Here is an 18,039-nt window from a genome sequence, read left to right on the forward strand (position 1 = left end):
GAAAAATGGCAATCAGTTACTTGTACATGCTTGGCAGCCACGAAGCACCTTCTTACCACCTGCATTCAGGCTCTGTTGGAAGGCAGCTTCAGAGATCAGGAAAGGTTAGAAAGCAAGAAGAATGGACTGTTTAAAAGGTTTCTATTGTGAGACATAAGGAGGAAAATTGAATATTTAGCCTGGACATGAGAACATGTAAAGGAATGGAAATTTGTTTTCTTTGAGTCTAAGAAGTGTTATTTTGGGAAATAACACTTCTACCAGCTATTCCTCTTTCCATTGTGGTCCGGTCAGGAAGGACTGTGTGTAAGTTGCAGTGGGTAAGATGAAAGTTAAACAACCAATATTCAAGTGTTCTGAACACTGACTGGTAAACTGTAAAATGAAGATAATAGTGTTTAGTTATAGAATTCTTGTGAGAATTAAATGAGTAACTGTGTAAATTGCCTAGTACATTGTAGGTTAGCTCTATAGCGGTATTCACTATTAGTGGTAGTAGTATTAGGATAATAATCTTAGTGGAGATGTCAAGTCTAGAGTAGAGCATCCCAACCAGTGTGTCGCAAATGGGCTATAGTTAAGATATTGATCTGCTCAGCCCTTGGGGCTGCCGAAGCTCCAGCGGGTGTTGCTTCTGGCTTCAAGCAGCAACATCCAGTGTGACATACAAATATCCCTCTTTCTGTGTGCCCTGATATGAAAAAGTTTTGGCAGGTAGCAAGTAGGGAGGATCAAGTAGCCAGTCCAAATTTCAAGTACAGGAGAATTCTTTGGATGGATGGCAAAGAGAATCAACTGCTGAACCTGGAGCAGAGGCTTCGCAAGTGTGGGCTCTCCAGCTCCAGTAGGTGCCTTGCTATGACATGCAGAGGAAGTCTTGCCAGCAGGATGCTTCAGTGTTTCCCTCTTCACATACAAGGACCCTGTGAGTCACTCTGCAAGGATTTGTGGAGAGCCCACAGTGAACCAGAAACGAGGCTGCCGCCCAAAGTCCTGTGTAGGCAACAAATGTTAAAGATAGTGATAAGTTCTGAAGTGAGTGACTCCAGGAGTGTGAGTGCTAGGAAGAGGTAGCGCCCAGGGCTGCAGGGACTTAAAAGGGGACCCAGCCTTGCTGCAAAGTGGGTTCTAAGGACGATAGGAAGCCATTGAAGAGTTTTAATCAAGGAAGTGGTAAATTTAGGTTTGTCCTTTTTTTTAAGTCACCCTGACACAATAGTACAAAATTAATAAGAAACAGGCAAGAGTTTGAGGACATGCATTAGGAGACTCTTACAGTAGTCAAGAGATGAGAGATACCTAGACTTTTTTTTATTGAAGTATAATTTACATACAATATTACATTAGTTTCAGGTATACAACAATAATGATTGATACTCATATACATTGCAAAATGATCACAATAAATCTAGTTAACATCCGTCACCACACATAATTACAAAGTTTTTTTCTTGTGAGAACTTTAAAAATTTACTCTTAGCACCTTTAAAATATGCAAGATAGTATTATTAACTATGGTCGCCATGCTGTAGATTACATTCCCAAAGCTTATTTATTTTATAACTGGAGATTGTACCTTTTGACTCCCTTTAACCATTTTGCCCACACCCAGTCTCCATCCTCTAGCAATCATCAATCTGTTCTCTGTATCTATGAACTTGGGTTTGGTTTTTTTGTTTTGGGTTTGGTTTTTAGACTCCACATATGAGATTATACAGTATTTGTCTTTCTCTGTCTGACTTATTTCACTTAGTATAATGCTCTCAAGGTCTCTCTATGTTGTCACAAATGGCAAGATTTCATTTCTTGTCTATGGCTGAATAATATTCCATTGTAATATATATACCACACTTTCTTTATTCATTCATCCTTCAATAGACACTTAGGTTGTTTCCATATCTTGGCTATTGTAAATAATGCGGCAATGAACTTGTGAGTGCATATACTGTTTCGAGTTAGTATTTTCATTGTCTTTGGATAAATACCAAGAAGTGGAATTGCTAGGTCATATGGTAGTTCTATTATTGATTTTTGAGGGACCTCCATACTATTTTCCATAGTGGCTACACCAATTCACATTCCTACCAACAGTGCACAAGGGTTCCTTTTCTCCACATCCTCGCCAACACTTGTTATTTCTTGTGTTTTTGATAATAACCATTCTAACAGGTATGAGGGGATATATCTTTGTGGTTTTGATTTGCATTTCTCTGATGATTAGGGATGTTGAAATCTTTTCATGTGTCTATAGGCTATCAGTATGTCTTTTTTGGAAAAATGTCTATTTAGATCCCCTTCCCATTTTTAATCATATTGTTTAATTTTTTTGCTGTAGAATTATATGAGTTCTTTATATTTTTTAGATATTAAGCCCTTATTAGATATATGATTCGCAGATTTTTTTCTCCCATTCAGTAGGTTGCCTTTTCATTTTGTTGATGGTTTCCTTTACTGTGCAGAAGCTTTTTAGTATAATGTATTCTCACTTGTTTATTTTTGTTTTTGTTACCTTTGTTTTTGATGTCAAATTCAAAAAATCATTGCCAAGACTGATGTCAAGTATCATACTGCCTCTGTTTTAGGAGTTTAATGGTTTTAGGTCTTTAATCCATTTCGAGTTAATTTTTGTATATGATGTAAGATAGTAATGTACCTAGACTTTTGAGGAAAAAGAGGGAATTAAGGAAGACCTCAGTGATTCTGGGTGGCTGGAGGTGCCATCCCCAGGATGGAGAATCCTGGAAATAGAATAGTTCTGGGCATGGGGGATTTGGTTGGGAACTTGTTCTATTTGTGACGTCTGTGCGATGTTCACTGAGAATGGCCTGTAAGGCCAATGGATGAATAGATCTGAACACAGGAGAGATGTTTGAATAGTCAGAGAGAACCAGCAGCAGTGGGGTTGGCTGCCTGCCTTCAACTGGGCTCCCTTCTAAGGGAAGCGAGTTTAAAAGTGGGTTTTGACCAATGAAATCCTAATTTTCAACCAGTTTGGCTAGCATGCTTCTCTTTTACACCCCAGTTTTAGAATTCTTAACTGTGTGTATTTCGAACTCTCTTCGTAAAAACCAACATAGTTCTCTACTTTGAAGAATTTGTCTCTTTTTTTTCTTGTCTACCCCATTCACTCTTGCAGCAGGAAGAAGCCGTGCAACTCATAATGCAAAACTGTCCATTTTCTCAGATTTGTGACCAAGACGGAAATCTCTGACCTCAGCTGGGGATCTTGGTGCTGGCCAGAAGCCAACTTCATGTCTGAGTGCGCGAGCAGCAGTTTGCCATGGAGAGCTTGGGGCTGCAGACGGTGACCCTCAGTGATGGGACGATGGCCTATGTCCAGCAAGCTGTCAAAGGCGAGTATTTCCAGCAACCTCCAAATCCTGCCCTGTCCCCTAGACTCTGGAGAGGAGTGTCCCCTTCCATGAATATCACCCCCACCCTGCCCTCCCACACACTCGCCACTACTTGCTTTGCAAGAGAATCTCAAGGTAATTGATGAAAAAGGAACTCTTTAAAATAAAATGCCCTATGGCCTTGCCACCTTGAACAAGCCCGATGCCATCTGATCTCGGAAGCTAAGCAGGGTCGGGCCTGGTTAGTACTTGGATGGGAGACCACCTAGGAAGACCAGGTGCTGTAGGCATTTAAAAATAAAAAATAAGGGATTGTAAGATGACAAGGTCCTTGCAATCTGTGAGGTCAACCAAGGGTTGCCTCACCTAAAAAAATAAAATAATCAAATAAAATAAAATGCCATCTAAGCAGGCTAGAAAATCAGACTAGCCCAGCTTTAGGAGCCAAGATCTCTAAGAGGCAGAATTTCTTACATGTGAGGAATTCCTTACATACTGAGTAGTTTATAAATATTTTTGGAATAGATGAATACAGTGCTGGCTATGACTTCCTGCTTTTCACATACTCCCAGTCCAGTTTCTTAATGCTTTCCAGAACAGTTCATCTTAATTCAAGCAACTTTAATCACTCAAACTATCTACTAAGCATCTACCATGTATGAGGTACTCTTCTAGGTTCAGAAAGGGACACCCAAGCATAGACCTCATGCCTTAGGCCTCACTAAGTTTGCCAGAAATAAAAACACATGGCACACAGTTAAATTTGAATTGCAGATAAACAATAATTTTGTAGTAGAAGTATATCCCAAATACTTCATGGGATAGACATGTGTAAACATGAGATTAAATGCTAAAAATACTGAAATAATAACACTAAGTACTAAAAAAATACACTGTATATCTGAAATTTGATTCTCAAGGAACTTAAAATTGAAGTGGGTATGGCATTAGAACAGAATGTTGTTGAAGGGCAAGGCCTTTGGGTCAGGAACACTTAACCTTCACCACCGGCTCCTTTCTCTCCAGCATTCTCAGGAATGCCAGATGATATGGGTGTCTTCCTTGTACAGCACTGGGTAAACACTGCCTCATTCCTACTTATTTTGCCTTTTCTGGACTCTATGAGCACTGCTCATGACTGCATTACCATTGTAATATTGCCCTCTCTCATTTCAGCACATTGTCAAAATGTATTTCAGTTCCCAAGTTTACAGATAATTTGTTTGTTGATTTCATTAAATTGTTTCCTGTTGATGACAAAGAAGCCCCTTAATCTCATCAGTGTGGGGGTTGCCATCTGGAAAGGTTTCTTGTCAAAAACTATGATGTGTGGGTCTGGCTGGCTTAGTTTTCTTGAATGAAACCTCTAGAATACTTTTGAAGCCCCAAACCCTCTGTCTGCACACTTCCTATCACAGGCCTTGCCCCTCTGCTACAGTCTCAGTGGGATGTAAGAATTTAGGAACTATATAGATAGGGTTGTGTTTATTCCATGGACCCAGTTATTTCTCATGCTTCAGTCTTCTGCTATGAATTAATGGTTGAATGAGTAAGTAAAAGGCAAGTGGCCACACTTGGCCTGAGAAAGTCACATTCTTTTCTTATGTCTGGATCTCTTTGCCTCCCGCACCTCCTTGTTTATATCTTACTTTCATCACTCTTCCTGGCTCCATTCTCTGCCTCTTCCATGGTGCTGCAGATTTCACACAACTGAGGGTAGAGCTGATGCAGAACTGCACTGTCCCGAAGGGCTTTCTTTCTGATGAGCTCCTCTGGGCATTTCATCTCTGTCAGCAGGCAGCTCTGTCCGGGCCCAGCTGAGCCAGCCAGCAGGAAGCCCTAAAATTTTATGAGATTTGTCTATAATTAGGGTGAGCATAAAACATGTCATTCAAACCTGACACTTTTGAAAGTGGAAGAGTGTGCTATGAGTGAATGCACTGGGATAGTTCCGGAACTAACTAAACAGGAACGTATGGTCGCCTCTCTGTAATGGGATATGAGGGCCATGTCAGTCAGCTCTTCTCCCCTCCCACCCCACCCCGCTCTTTGTAGTCTCTGGTTGTTAGAGGAAATTCTAGTCTAAAATTTTTCCTTAGCCAATATTACACATTTCAAAATATATTTTAAATTAACATGTAAATTATATAGGTTAAATATATATTTATATTTGTAAAATATATGTAGTGTGTTCAGTATGGATTTACTGTAAGATCAAGGATTATATTGGAAATACAGAGGTGTAAATAAAAGTTCATGATGGTTCTACACTAAAAAAAATTTTTTTCTCAAATAACTCTTCTCAGCATTTTGTTTTCTGCCTTAAAGCAACATCTACTCTGCTAACAGGGGCTTTCCTGATGCTTTCAGAACCCCCAAGTACTGGTGCCCCTACCAGGACAGATAAGGCGTTAAAATGCAGAGTCGCCTGCTACTCACTGGGTAGGAAAGAAAAGAGGGGGTCTTTCTCCCCTCATTTCAACTGCCTTTCTTTCCTACTTCTTACTTTTGTCTCCATCTTACCTGCCTTCAACTGGGTTGTAGAACTGATAATTACCGACCCAAGAAGACTCAGTTTGGGGACAAGTTTGGGAATTCCTCTGAGGGAGAGACATCAACAGAGTTGGGCCGGAAGTAACTGCCTGGTCCTTTACCCACATCATAAGAGCTCAAATTCCTAAACCTAAAACTTGAAAAGAATGAACAAAATATTGTTATTAACTCTTCAATCTCCCTTTCCTTCTTCCCTTTCTCACTTTCTTTCCGCATTCACTCTTCTCAAACTCACGGGACACAGGGAGGGACCTATCTAATTCTAAGTCTAAATTTAAGAACCTTTTGCTCTTAGAAGGGCTTTCCAGTAAAGATGAGATAAAGGAAGGATAATATCTTAAGTCTGGAGTCTTGTTAATTTTTATGGTGCTTGTTTTATTGCCTTAGGTGAGTCAGTTTTTTATTGGAAAACTGAAACAAAAATGTCAGTGATCAATGGAGGAAACATTACTCATCAGTAGCAGTGGAACAAGACCCAGATGGACGCATAATACCGTAGTAGTCACATTCACCTTGTTCCCTAATGCTTTACTTTCTATTTCTTCTAATATGCAAATTAGGCATATAAGAAAAGCTAAGGTTTATTGAGGGCTGATCACAAACCGGGCACTGTTTTGAGTGTTTTATATTCATTAACTCATTTAACCCCTATAGCAACCCACTGAAGAAGTCACAATTTTTTATTTTTTACGCCTACAGCACCTGGTCTTCCTAGGTGGTCTCCCATCCAAGCCCAACCCTGCTTAGCTTCCAAGATCAGACGTGAAGACACAATTTTTAATCCTCATTTTAAGAAGAGGAAGCTAAGGCACGGCAAGGTTAAATAAGCTCTCCAATATCACACAGCCAGTAAGAGGTAGAGCTGAAATTCAAACCGAGGGGCCTGGACTGGTTCCAGAGCTTCTGTCCACTAAGCTTTACTGCCTCATCAGAGGGTCTAGGTCTTGACATACTGCCAAGTCAGGGATAAGGGAATGTATTTTGATTTTTGAATTTTGACCCATTGGGGCCTTTTCAGGTTTCAGGGCATCCTTTGTTCTCCATTTAGTTCAGTCTCAGCAACTTACTATTAGGTTGGACGTCCCCCTTTTGCTGGGCATGAGTAGAATAATAAACGAAGTTGCTCCTCCTGTAAGTAACAGGAAGGGAATCTGTTGGGAGCTGTAGGGTTCCTCATGACAGGATGTCTTTACCCCCTGTACCTCTGAAGCGCAGGCCTCAGGAGGCAGAGAGTGAGGTAATATGGAGAATGCCACCTGTATTTAAGCACGCAGACATGATACCTGTGTCTCAGATGGGTCGCTGCTAAAAACAGGCAGGTGTTTTTAGCCCGTTGTGGGCCTGGCCCACTTTTCTTTATTTTCACCTCCATAGGAGAGAAGCTGCTTGAAGGGCAAGTAATCCAGCTTGAGGATGGGACCACCGCATACATTCACCAAGTTACAGTGCAGAAAGGTGAGAGCACTCCGAGACACCCCTGCTTCATGGAGGGAGGCCAGGCATTCCCTACTGAGGGACCCCTCCCTGGCACCAAGCTCCAGAGAAAGGCAGGCATTGCTCTCATTACAGAACCACTTTCCTTTGAGGATGGACAGCCTGTGCAGCTAGAAGATGGCAGCATGGCCTACATACATCGCACACCCAAAGGTGGGGTCATAGTCATCATAACTGGCAAGAAGGAAGGGAGACAGAACAAGCGGAGGTTGGGGCACAGAATAATGTACCCTGGGAGTTGGGGTGTAGACGTGGGAGCTGTGGTCCCCAACCTCACCTAGGTTAGCAGTCTCGCCTACCTTCCCTGATGTGTACCACTGGAGCAGCTATTTGTGCCCCCAGGAGGCTGGGCCTTGGGAGTCAATAGCATGGGCCTTGATTGCAGCTTTGGTACCAGCACAATCACAAAGTCTTAGGGCTTTAAATAGGATCTGAGGATGTCATCCAAGATGAGGAGTAAAAAATTTACTAACACTTAAGAACAAAGCACCTACTAAAGAATAACTGTTCCTTTAACAAGTAGTATCTTAAGCAACTACTCGTGTGTGCCAGGCATATGTGTGCTCGGTGTGGCATCTACAAGAGAACAAAGTCAGATACAGTCTCTGTTCTCCTAGAATCTAGAGGGAGAAATACAAGTGAAGCGAATCATCACTGATGAACTGACCATTACAAACAGGGATGAAGCTCAGGGAGGGCATCTCTAAGGAAGTGACCCGTGAGCTGAAAGCTGAAGAATGAAGTGGACTTAGCTAGAAGAAGGATGGCAGGGAGCATTCAGTACCACAGACAGAAGGAACAGCATGTATGTGCCCAGAGACAGGGGAGAAAGGATGGCAAGTTCTGGAACTGCTAGGGGCTAGGGTACTGGGAATGAGGGCAGAATAGGTAAGATGAAGCCAGATAGAGGTAGGGGCCAGAGTGCTTGGGGTGTGAATGTTAGATCTTTATTCCGAGACCAATGGGAAGCAGTTGAACTGTTTCAGTCCTTAGGTAACATGATCACGTTTGTGTCCTGCAGAGATCCCTCTGGATCTTGTGCTGCCTAGAGGGTGGTAGAAGGGATAAGGGAACACCAGTTAGGAGGTTCTTGTGCTCATCTAAGCCAAGATAATGATGGTCCACTCAGATCCTCAAGGAGCTTTTGAGTTCCCAGTTGGTGCTCCATAGGAGACCTTATCCTTTGGAGAGGTGGCCCCAGAAGGAATGCTAGCCAGAGTGAATCACCAAGGTGAGGGACCAGGAGAAACCTGATGCTGAAACCCTCAGTATATGTACCTCTTCTTACTTTAAAGCCAGGGTCCAACCCTATCTCTTGCCCTTGTGTCACATTTGGACTAACTGCGTGTTCCCGCAGAGGGCTATGACCCCAGCGCCCTGGAAGCCGTCCAGCTGGAAGATGGCTCCACTGCCTACATTCATCACCCCGTGGCTGTGCCGTCGGACAGCACCATTCTGGCTGTGCAGACAGAGGTGGGCTTGGAGGACCTAGCCACAGAAGATGAGGGCTTCAGCACAGACACAGTGGTGGCCCTGGAACAGTATGCCAGCAAGGTGAGCTCACAGAGCCTGATGGTGCCTGTCAGCTGTCTTGGCCCTGCCAAAACTACCACCTCTATAGAGGACAAGACTGTCCTGCACTTGGGCATGGCCTGAGCTACTTCCTTTGCCCGTATACCCTGGCTTCCCAGTCATCATCATCCAGGGCGTGCATTGTAGCCTGGCTGGAGCGTTGACAGCTCTTTACACTCACCCTTGTTTATACTGTCTCTGCAAGGGGAAGGCAGCTGTAAGAAACAGTGACATTCATACAGTGGGATTTTGGAAATTTAGGCCTAGCTTCACTTTGGCTGTTGTAATAATCCTCTGTACTCTAAGAAAGCCCTTGCCAGTGACTTTTATTAGTTTTCCAGTTCTCTAAGTTCAGATATTTTTGTACTTTTTTCTTCTCTGCAACTCATTTAATTATTTGAGGGAAATAACCTCAGTAGGCAGTGATGAGGGCAGATGGCAACAGAGCAGCTTGGATTCTTGGAACACAAGGCCTGCACAGTAGCTCAGCTACAAAGGAAAAGGATCCCAGTTCTCCAAATGTCAGTCAGTTCATGTTCTCTCTCTGCTGGAACCGTGGTCTTAGCCACATGGGAAACGGTTATGGAGATCTGTGAGTTTTCCAAACTGGCGTGCTCTCTCTCAGGAGGAACTACAGAGTCTCAGTTTTACCTAAAGATTGGGAGGAATTGTTTATATTTATTTTTTGAGGTTGAACATTTTTGCCTATTGATCTTCATACTTATATTTCTTTTCTCTTCTTAATAATTTTTAAAATTACAGTTAGTGTATAATATATTAGTTTCAGGTGTACAATATGGTGATTAAACATTCATATAACTTAGGAAGTGATCACCCCAATAAAGCTAGTACCCATCTGACACCATACATAGTTATTACAGTATTATTGACTATATTCCATATGCTCTATTTTACATTCCTATGACAGTTTTGTAACTACTAATTTGTACTTCTTAATCCCTTCCCCTTTTTCAGCGCCCCCCAACCCCCCTTTCACCTGGCAACCATCAGAATGTTCTTTGTATCTATGAGTTTGTTTCTATTTTATTTTGTTTATTTTGTTCTTTAGATTGTACATGTAAGTGAAATCATATGGCATTTGTCTTTGTCTGACTTAGCACAATACCCTCTAGGGGAGTCCACTCAGCACAATACCCTCTCAGGGAGTTGTTTTCCTAATAAAACTAGTGTGGCTATATCATAGAGAAGAAGAGGAAATCCTTATGTCTTTTCAAAATGAAGCACAAAACTTTACCACAGGCCACTATGGGCTATGCCCATTCCCTGAGGTGTATTTTAAAAGGCAAATTGGAGACTTGATGCTATTGGAAAAGACAACTGGGCTTTACATCATGAGCCCTGAGATCTGTGCTGGCTCTGCCTCTATCTAGTCTAACCTGGGGTAGCCATTCCTCTTCCAGGCATCAGTGAGATGGGACCCGATGATCTCAGAGGTAACTTCCAACCTGGAAGTTCTAGTGCTACTGAGATATGAGAATGAAATCCAAACTCCTGAGTAGGTTAACTCGCTGAGCAGGCCTATCCACCTGTAACCCTCCCCCGCCAACCACCAGCTACTTAAGCGTCCATGAAACTTTGTCAAGCTGCTTGACCCCCTGACCTGGAACTGACTAGGCAGAACTTTCCATGAATTTGGCTTCACACCTTGGTCCCCTACCCCACTGTGACTTCCGGAGTTCTGTTTCAGGAGCTTCTAGGAAGACCAAAATGTTCCAGAAACAAAGACTAAGGGACAGTCTCAGCACAATCTCAGGAAAGAATAAAAACAGTAAGGGCTCCCTGAAGCCAGAAGCTGGCGTGAAATGGGTGGCTCTAGCAGTGTTCCCGGGAGAGATGAAAGGGAAAGACTTGTCAGTTGGTTGGGCACTGTAATTAGAGCTGAGACTTCTGGTGGGGACCTGCAGGCCCCAGCCCTGAGCGCTTTTGCAGTTTGCTGGTTGTGGCCACCTCACACTGGTGAGCTCTAGGTGAGCTTATCCCTACACCAAGCCCCCTTGTCAATGCCCCTTCTGAACACAGGTTTCTCACAGAGAGGACGAGATCCACTCCCATCAGAGGAGAGAGGTGTCCAGAGTTGCGGCCTCCTAGGAGTGTGTGGTCATAAGTGGGGTTGCTGGCTCCAAGCCTAGCTCAGGTGTGGCCATTTAGACCACCCCCTCCCCTAGCTGCTTAGGAGATGCCCTTTCTTCTATAGCTGTCACAACCCCATGACATTTAGTCCTCCCTCTATCCATTAGAGATTGGTGGTAACTTCACATGCCAACCCTATTTCTTTTTGCAACGTGCCCATTGTCTGTTCCCTGTGTCTGGATCTGTCACCCCAGGTTGCCCTTCTCCTCCTGGCAGTTTAACCATGCTTATTGGGTCTGAAGCTGCCCTGGGTGGGCCCTGTGTCCTACCTCTTCCCTCCCTTCACTGGGGAGAATACACATAGAGACCTCAAGATTTTTTCCTCAGGTTCTGCACGACAGCCAGGCTTCCCATAATGGCAAAGGGCAGCAGGTTGGGGACAGAGCATTCCGCTGCGGCTACAAGGGCTGTGGGCGTCTATATACCACTGCTCATCACTTAAAGGTAAGGTTGCCACAGACAGCTTTCAGCCTTTCCGTCTTCCCCACCAGCCTGTAATTGTACCTACCCACTTTTACTGGGGGTCCCTGTCCTCAAGTTGCTCATTGCCTACTGGAGGAAGAGATGAGTATACAGAAATATCAGCACAGGGGGCTGTGACACACATGAAGAGTGCAGAAAAGAAGAGAGCCAGGGAAGGCTCCCTGGAGAAGGTGGCCTCTCAGCTGAAAAAGAAGCAAAATGAAGGAGGTGGCCAATACTGATACTCTGGGCCCTAAACAGAATTGAAGAGCCCATTCATGTCTTTATTCTTCTGAATTACATGATTGCTTGTCCTCACAGGTACATGAAAGAGCTCATACGGGTGACCGTCCATACAGGTGTGATTTCTCCAGCTGTGGAAAGGCATTTGCCACAGGTAATCTACTTGGATGGAGACTGAAGGTGAAATGCTTCCAGTTGATGGCAGAGGTTCTAGATTAGCCTTGGGAACTCCATCTAGGGAACCCAACACCAGGCTGCCCTCCTGGAGAAACTACTATCAGACTGCTCTGACTTGCAGGGCGCTGTCTCTGGAGGAAGCCCCGTTGCAGAGGCAAGTGGCAGCATGGTCCAGGCCAGCAGAAGGAGCCGGGGGGATGAGGGGGTGGAGGAAGGTTGGCAGAGAGACCCTCCCTTTTGTGTCAGCTCTGACACCAAACAGCTAGGGGGTGTTGGATAGGCCATTGCATCTCTAGGCTTCACTTTCCCTCTGAACCGAAGACCTTTAGCCATGAGTTCTCTAGGTTCCCTCTCACATCTTGTTCCAGAATGGCACCAGCTGCCCCTGGAGAGGGAAGGAGGGCAGAATAGGCTTTCCATCCCCTCTCATCTGTCCAGGTAGAGATGGGATAGAGGCAAATACAGGCTTCTTGTGCCAAAGGAGCTCGAGCCTCACAGAACACACCTTAAAATGGAGAGCTTCTGAATTAGGAAGATGAGATGGTAGAGGATGAGGCCCCACTGAGTGCTGCCCTCTCACACACGTACAGGATATGGGCTGAAGAGTCATGTGCGTACCCACACTGGTGAGAAGCCATACAAGTGCCCAGAGGAGCTGTGCAGCAAGGCCTTCAAGACCTCAGGAGACCTGCAGAAACATGTCCGGACTCACACTGGTTGGTTGGGCCCTGCCCTCCCTGCCCTGTTCATATTTGAATCTGGAGCCTCCTGCTGTCCCTGCTTCTTGCTCCGCATGACCCCACTTCCTGAGCCACATCCCATCTCCACAGGTGAACGTCCATTCCGGTGCCCTTTTGAGGGCTGTGGCCGCTCCTTCACCACATCTAATATCCGCAAGGTACATGTGCGCACCCACACAGGCGAGCGGCCCTACACCTGCCCTGAGCCCCACTGTGGCCGCGGCTTCACCAGTGCCACCAACTATAAGAATCACGTCCGCATCCACACAGGTGGGCCAGCTGGCATGCAAAGACCACCCCCTCTGAAGACCCAGCCCCCTCTACTGTAGGCTTCTGACCTGAGACACGTTCTCTACTCCTAGCCCAGAGCTCTTCTCGGCCGACTGTTCCAGGCTGGTCCGTGGGCAGGGCGAGGGGGCTTCTGTGGTTACAGCCATGTCCTCAGAACCATTGTTTCACTTGCAATGCCCAGTTCCTCCAGTTCCAGTTAGCTTCTCTCTGACAGATGCTGCCAGCTCTCTTAGGTCCCTGCCACCTCTCTACATCCACTCTGAATTCTCCTTCAGCTGAGCTCCCAGGAAAAGGCCAGGGTCAGGCATGATATGGGGAAAAAAGCAGAGTGAAATATCACCTTTGGCTCTTGGCTTCATCCACTGTCCTATCCGTATGACTCCTGGGTATCCTCACCCTCCCGAGTTTTAGATTCCTCGTCCAGCCTTCTGTGTCATCTCTCAGCCGCGTGTGTCCCCTCGCTCTCCCATGGTGCCTAACATGTCATTCATCCCTCTCTATCTCCTACCTCTTCTGTTCAAGACCCTTGAAACTTATAAGCCCCCAGCACTGCCCCCGAGCCCCTTCACTAGCTCCAGCTTTGCCCTGTCCCTCCATTTTCTCTCTACTTTGTTTCTGGGCTCCATGGGCCCAAACTCACATCCCCTGTGTTCTACTGGCCATCTTCCCCAAGTCTGTCCATTCAGAGTTCCAGATCTTAGTCCCTTCCCCGCCCCCCACTCTCCCTTCACCAGCTGTGCCCTCCACCCCTGTCCCCTTAGTTTCCCCCTTGCCAGCCCCAGTTCCTACCCCCCTCACAGCCCAGTGTCCCCAGGGGAGAAGCCATACGTTTGCACGGTGCCAGGCTGTGGAAAGCGCTTCACCGAGTACTCAAGCCTGTATAAGCACCATGTGGTGCACACACACTGCAAGCCCTACACCTGCAGTACCTGCGGCAAGACCTACCGGCAGACCTCCACCCTGGCCATGCACAAGCGCAGCGCCCACGGCGAGCTGGAGGCCACCGAGGAGAGCGAGCAGGCCCTTTATGAGCAACAGCAGCTCGAGGGTGAGGGGCATGGGCAGGAGGTGAGAGGGGACAAGCCAGGCCGCCCTGTGGCCGTCCAGTGGCAGGTGTCAGCCTGGGCTCTCCTCTCCCAGCCGCCTCTGCAGCTGAGGAGAGCCCACCACCCAAACAACCCCGGATTGCTTACCTTTCGGACGTGAAAGAAGAGGGTGATGACATCCCAGCCCAAGTGGCCATGGTGACCGAGGAAGACGGGGCCCCCCAGGTGGCTCTGATCACGCAGGATGGTGCCCAGCAGGTACAAACTCTGGTGGTAGGGATGGGGTGGGCTACTCTGGCCACTGGGCCACTCTCCCACTCTCTTGGGAGCCCCAAAGTTCTGACAGCCCCACCTCCACCCAAGATTCTCTTTTTGGCCTTATAGATCTCAGAGAGCTGAGGCTGAGGGTACTAAATCTTGTAATACAGCCCCTCCTTCTCCTCTTGCTTCCAACTCAGTCTCTGGGACTTCTGGAGCACAGTTAGTAGTTTTCCTCTTTACTTAACGGCTGACAGGTCCTGATCATTTGAATAAGACACTTGAATGTCCTCAAGAAAAACATATTGGTATGGGTGCCAGAGCATGGTGTAGGCTCTGAAAGCCCGGGGTTTCTAGCCAGCAGTATAACCTGACCCTTGTTAGCACCCTCACTGTCAAGTGTACCTATGTCTTTTGAAGTTGACATGAGGATGTGGTTAGGTGGGGACCCTGAATTGCGTGGAACAGAGCCATGAGGCAAAGTAGTGGTAAATAAAAGTGGTCAGCAGAATTTTTCTAATGTGGCCTCTCTTTGCAACCTAAGACCTGTTTTACTTGCTTATCCCTGACCACCCCCTCCATCCCTGTAACATGGAGCCAATCTTCTAGCTTACCAATAAGCTAACCTGTCTAGGAGAGCAGATATAGTCACCTAGGGGCTTTCAGACACCCTCCACTTCACTCCCAGCTCACCTTCTTCCTTCCTGTCAGCAGGTCAGCCTGTCCCCGGAAGACCTGCAGGCCCTGGGGAGTGCCATCAGTATGGTGACCCAGCATGGCAACACCACTCTCACCATCCCCAGTCATGATGATGACCTTGCCACGTCTGGCACACATACAGTCACCATGGTCAGCGCCGATGGCACCCAGACGCAGCCCGTATGATCAGGCAGTCTGCTTGGGGTTGCTTGTTCTCTTGTCCTTCTTTCTCGAGGGGTAGACATTAACGTGCAGGCTAAACTAGTCAAGCTTTCTTGTAAGGACCAAGATTCCCCTACAAAAAAGGGTCTTCCTTTCAGCTCCTCTGGGCCATCAGCCACTCTCCTGTTGAAAGACATTTCACTGGAGGTCAAGAGACAGTTTCTAAATCTTGAACTACTCCTTACTTGCTTTGCTACCACAGGCAAGTCACTTTTCGTGGACTTCATTCAGTCCATTTTCAAATGAAGGGATTAAATGATCTCTGGGGCCTTTTACAGCTCTGTCCTGTAATTGAAAATCCCTAAATTAAGTTGGCTGTAAGAAAAACACAGCCTCACTTACCTCTGAGCCTCAAGCTAATTAATCTGACCCAAAATGGTTTTATCATTCACTTCTGGGCTGTTTCTAACCTCTTTGCTTGGAGAGATTTTTGTTTGGATTGCGGGGAGGGGAAATAATGTTAGTGAGTTGGAAAACCTCATTGTGTCTATTTCAGGTCACAATCATTACTTCTGGGGCTGTGGTGGCTGACGACTCAAGTGTAGCATCCCTTCATCAACAGGTGGCACTGTTGGCCACAGCCAACGGAACGCACATTGCTGTACAGGTGGGTAGAGGTCTGGGAGGGTCCCAGGGCCACAGAAAATAACCAGGAGGGGAGGGAAATGAAGTAGAGATCTTGAAGAGAAGGGTATCTGGTTCAAAAAGAGCTCATTTCAGAGGACAACTCCTTTCTCTCTAAATCCACATACTTGTCTCAGGTTCTTTCTTGACTGAAGCGGAGTGGTGAAGCCCCTTCTAGCCTTCAGAATAATTTTGATGGCAATCTAAGCCCTCCATCTCATCATATCTCCATTTCTTCATCAGGAAAATAAGGAGACTAAAGTAGATGATTACTAAGGTCCTCTCCAACCAGTCATTCCCTTCAGCGAAGTCATTCCTTTCTCTGACCCTGAATCATCTGTGGCTCCCATACCTAGCCAATAGGACTCTATTAGGGAACTTTCTATTTATTGGGGCCCAGTGTGTGGCTCTGGGTGGATGGAGAGGATTCAAAAAAGCAGGCTACAAACTACTACCCCCAGAATCAAGGAGAAGGGGTCTCACTCTTCTTTCTCCATCCCCTTCTTCACAGCTGGAGGAGCAGCAGACCTTAGAGGAAGCCATCAACGTGGCCACTGCTGCCATGCAGCAAGGGACTGTGACCTTGGAGACCACAGAGTCAGAGAGCCGCTGCTGAGCCCGGGAGGGCGGGATCCCATACATGTTGGAGGAGGTGCCATGCTGCACAGTCATCCTTGCCTTCAAGGGCCCAAGCTGTAGCTGCCATGTGGAAGGTGGCCAGATAGGTCTCCAGAGCAAGAAAGCAGCAAGAAAATGGCCTAACTGAAGAGGACTGGGGCCCTGCTCAAGAGGAGGGCTAGACAGCTGGAATTGGGAGTGTGTCAACCTCAGGAGCTAAGGAGAATGAGCTTGATCACCAGGCTCCACTTGGGCATCCTCCCCTCAAAATCAGCAGGGTGCTCACTCTCCTCCCTGCAGAGAATACCCTTCCTGCCCTCAGTCCATTCCCCTTCTCAGGTGGTAATTGAGGTTCTAAGGGGACTGGTCCTCCACTCTGACTGGCCACTGCCCACCAGGGGAGAAGGCAGACAGGTCTTCAGCCCAGTAGGGGCAGAGCAGGCCCAGCTCTGCCCCTCCCAGCAATAACCACCTCCCCAAAGGCCAGCTGTGATGCCTGGCCACTTGGCAGCAGGGACTTCCTGCTACCAGAATTGCTCAGGGGACTGTGGCTGGAGAAAAGGTGCCCAGCCCCACCCCCCCCCACCCCCAGCTGCCCCCAACTCCTCTGGCAGAGAGGCAGGGAACAGCCTTGTACATACTGGGGATTGGGTGTTTGGTTTTTTTTTTAAATTGCATTTTGATAATTTTTTTCCTGCTCTGGGCAGTGGTGGAAAACAGGTGAATGAGTATTTAATAAAAGTTCCAAGTTTCCACCTGGGTCCCTCCCCTCATCCTTTCATTTTGGGCCCTGGTGGCAGGGCTGGTCAAACCAGGCTCTTAGCTCTGTATCCACTGAGCCTCAGTGCTGGGCTGGTGAGACTGCCCTCCCAGGGGCACAGGTGAGAGGAAGCCCAGGTATAAGGTAAGCTTTGAGGAGCTGCTAGTGGCTTCCTGCCCACAGCTAAGCAGGTGGGCTCCAAGGTGACCAAACAGGACCAGTGTGACCACTGCTTCCAGGCTCTGGTTAGATCTCAGGCATCAAGATGGTTAGGCTGAAGGAACTCTTTTTGTATCTTATGTTACATAGTTAAAGTTCCTTCAGACCCAGCCAGTCCCCGCATATACCCTGCACACAGTTACTCCAAGTGGACAAAGTCCCACGTCAGAGTAGGGCAGGTTGTACCTTTGCCCAAGTTACTGAGGGTCTCTGATGGCTCTGTTGCTCTGGTGCTGAAGTACTGGCTCTGGTACCCAGCTCTAGGGCTGCCCACCTAGGTGTCTGGAACCATGCTATGGAATTCCAAAGCCACAGTCAGACCCTACGGAAAAGTGCATGGTAGGACTAGACCAACCCCAGAGGGAGGGAAGGGGTGTAGGGGGAGGGACTTGATGAAAAGGATCTTTGGGTTTGACCCCTCCTGCCTGGAAATATTGCAGAGATTGAAGGGGCCTTTTTTCCTCTCCACTGTGGTGGATGTGCCCTAAGCCCCTTCTTGCCACCCAGGAATGGAACCCTCTCCCACAGCCAAGGCATCCTCTCCTGGGAGCCCTAGC

At 46.8% G+C, this 18,039-nt stretch overlaps 1 protein-coding gene and 1 pseudogene across 7 annotated transcripts in view; both read left to right on the forward strand.

Annotated features, from left to right (window-relative positions):
- Window positions 1-17,258, forward strand: part of ZNF76 (zinc finger protein 76) — a 30,603-nt gene extending 13,345 nt beyond the window's left edge. For 4 of the 7 annotated variants that reach the window (XM_011373516.2, XM_011373515.2, XM_023538517.1 and 1 more), the window contains 13 exons: window positions 3,185-3,353; window positions 7,281-7,361; window positions 7,476-7,553; window positions 8,758-8,954; window positions 11,451-11,567; window positions 11,907-11,982; window positions 12,596-12,721; window positions 12,836-13,015; window positions 13,851-14,084; window positions 14,177-14,340; window positions 15,052-15,219; window positions 15,758-15,868; window positions 16,397-17,258. In XM_011373516.2, the coding sequence (XP_011371818.1) occupies window positions 3,281-3,353; window positions 7,281-7,361; window positions 7,476-7,553; window positions 8,758-8,954; window positions 11,451-11,567; window positions 11,907-11,982; window positions 12,596-12,721; window positions 12,836-13,015; window positions 13,851-14,084; window positions 14,177-14,340; window positions 15,052-15,219; window positions 15,758-15,868; window positions 16,397-16,501 (1,710 nt within the window). In that variant the 5' untranslated portion in view covers window positions 3,185-3,280 and the 3' untranslated portion in view covers window positions 16,502-17,258. The remainder of the gene's footprint in view (window positions 1-3,184; window positions 3,354-7,280; window positions 7,362-7,475; window positions 7,554-8,757; window positions 8,955-11,450; window positions 11,568-11,906; window positions 11,983-12,595; window positions 12,722-12,835; window positions 13,016-13,850; window positions 14,085-14,176; window positions 14,341-15,051; window positions 15,220-15,757; window positions 15,869-16,396) is intronic. The other 3 variants (XM_011373519.2, XM_011373518.2, XM_011373520.2) reach the window with 3 other exon arrangements.
- On the forward strand, window positions 3,525-3,643 carry LOC111747501 (annotated as a pseudogene).
- Window positions 17,259-18,039: the final 781 nt, after the last annotated feature.

Source organism: Pteropus vampyrus, unplaced genomic scaffold (assembly GCF_000151845.1).
Source record: "Pteropus vampyrus isolate Shadow unplaced genomic scaffold, Pvam_2.0 Scaffold225, whole genome shotgun sequence".
Taxonomy (NCBI): domain Eukaryota; kingdom Metazoa; phylum Chordata; class Mammalia; order Chiroptera; family Pteropodidae; genus Pteropus; species Pteropus vampyrus.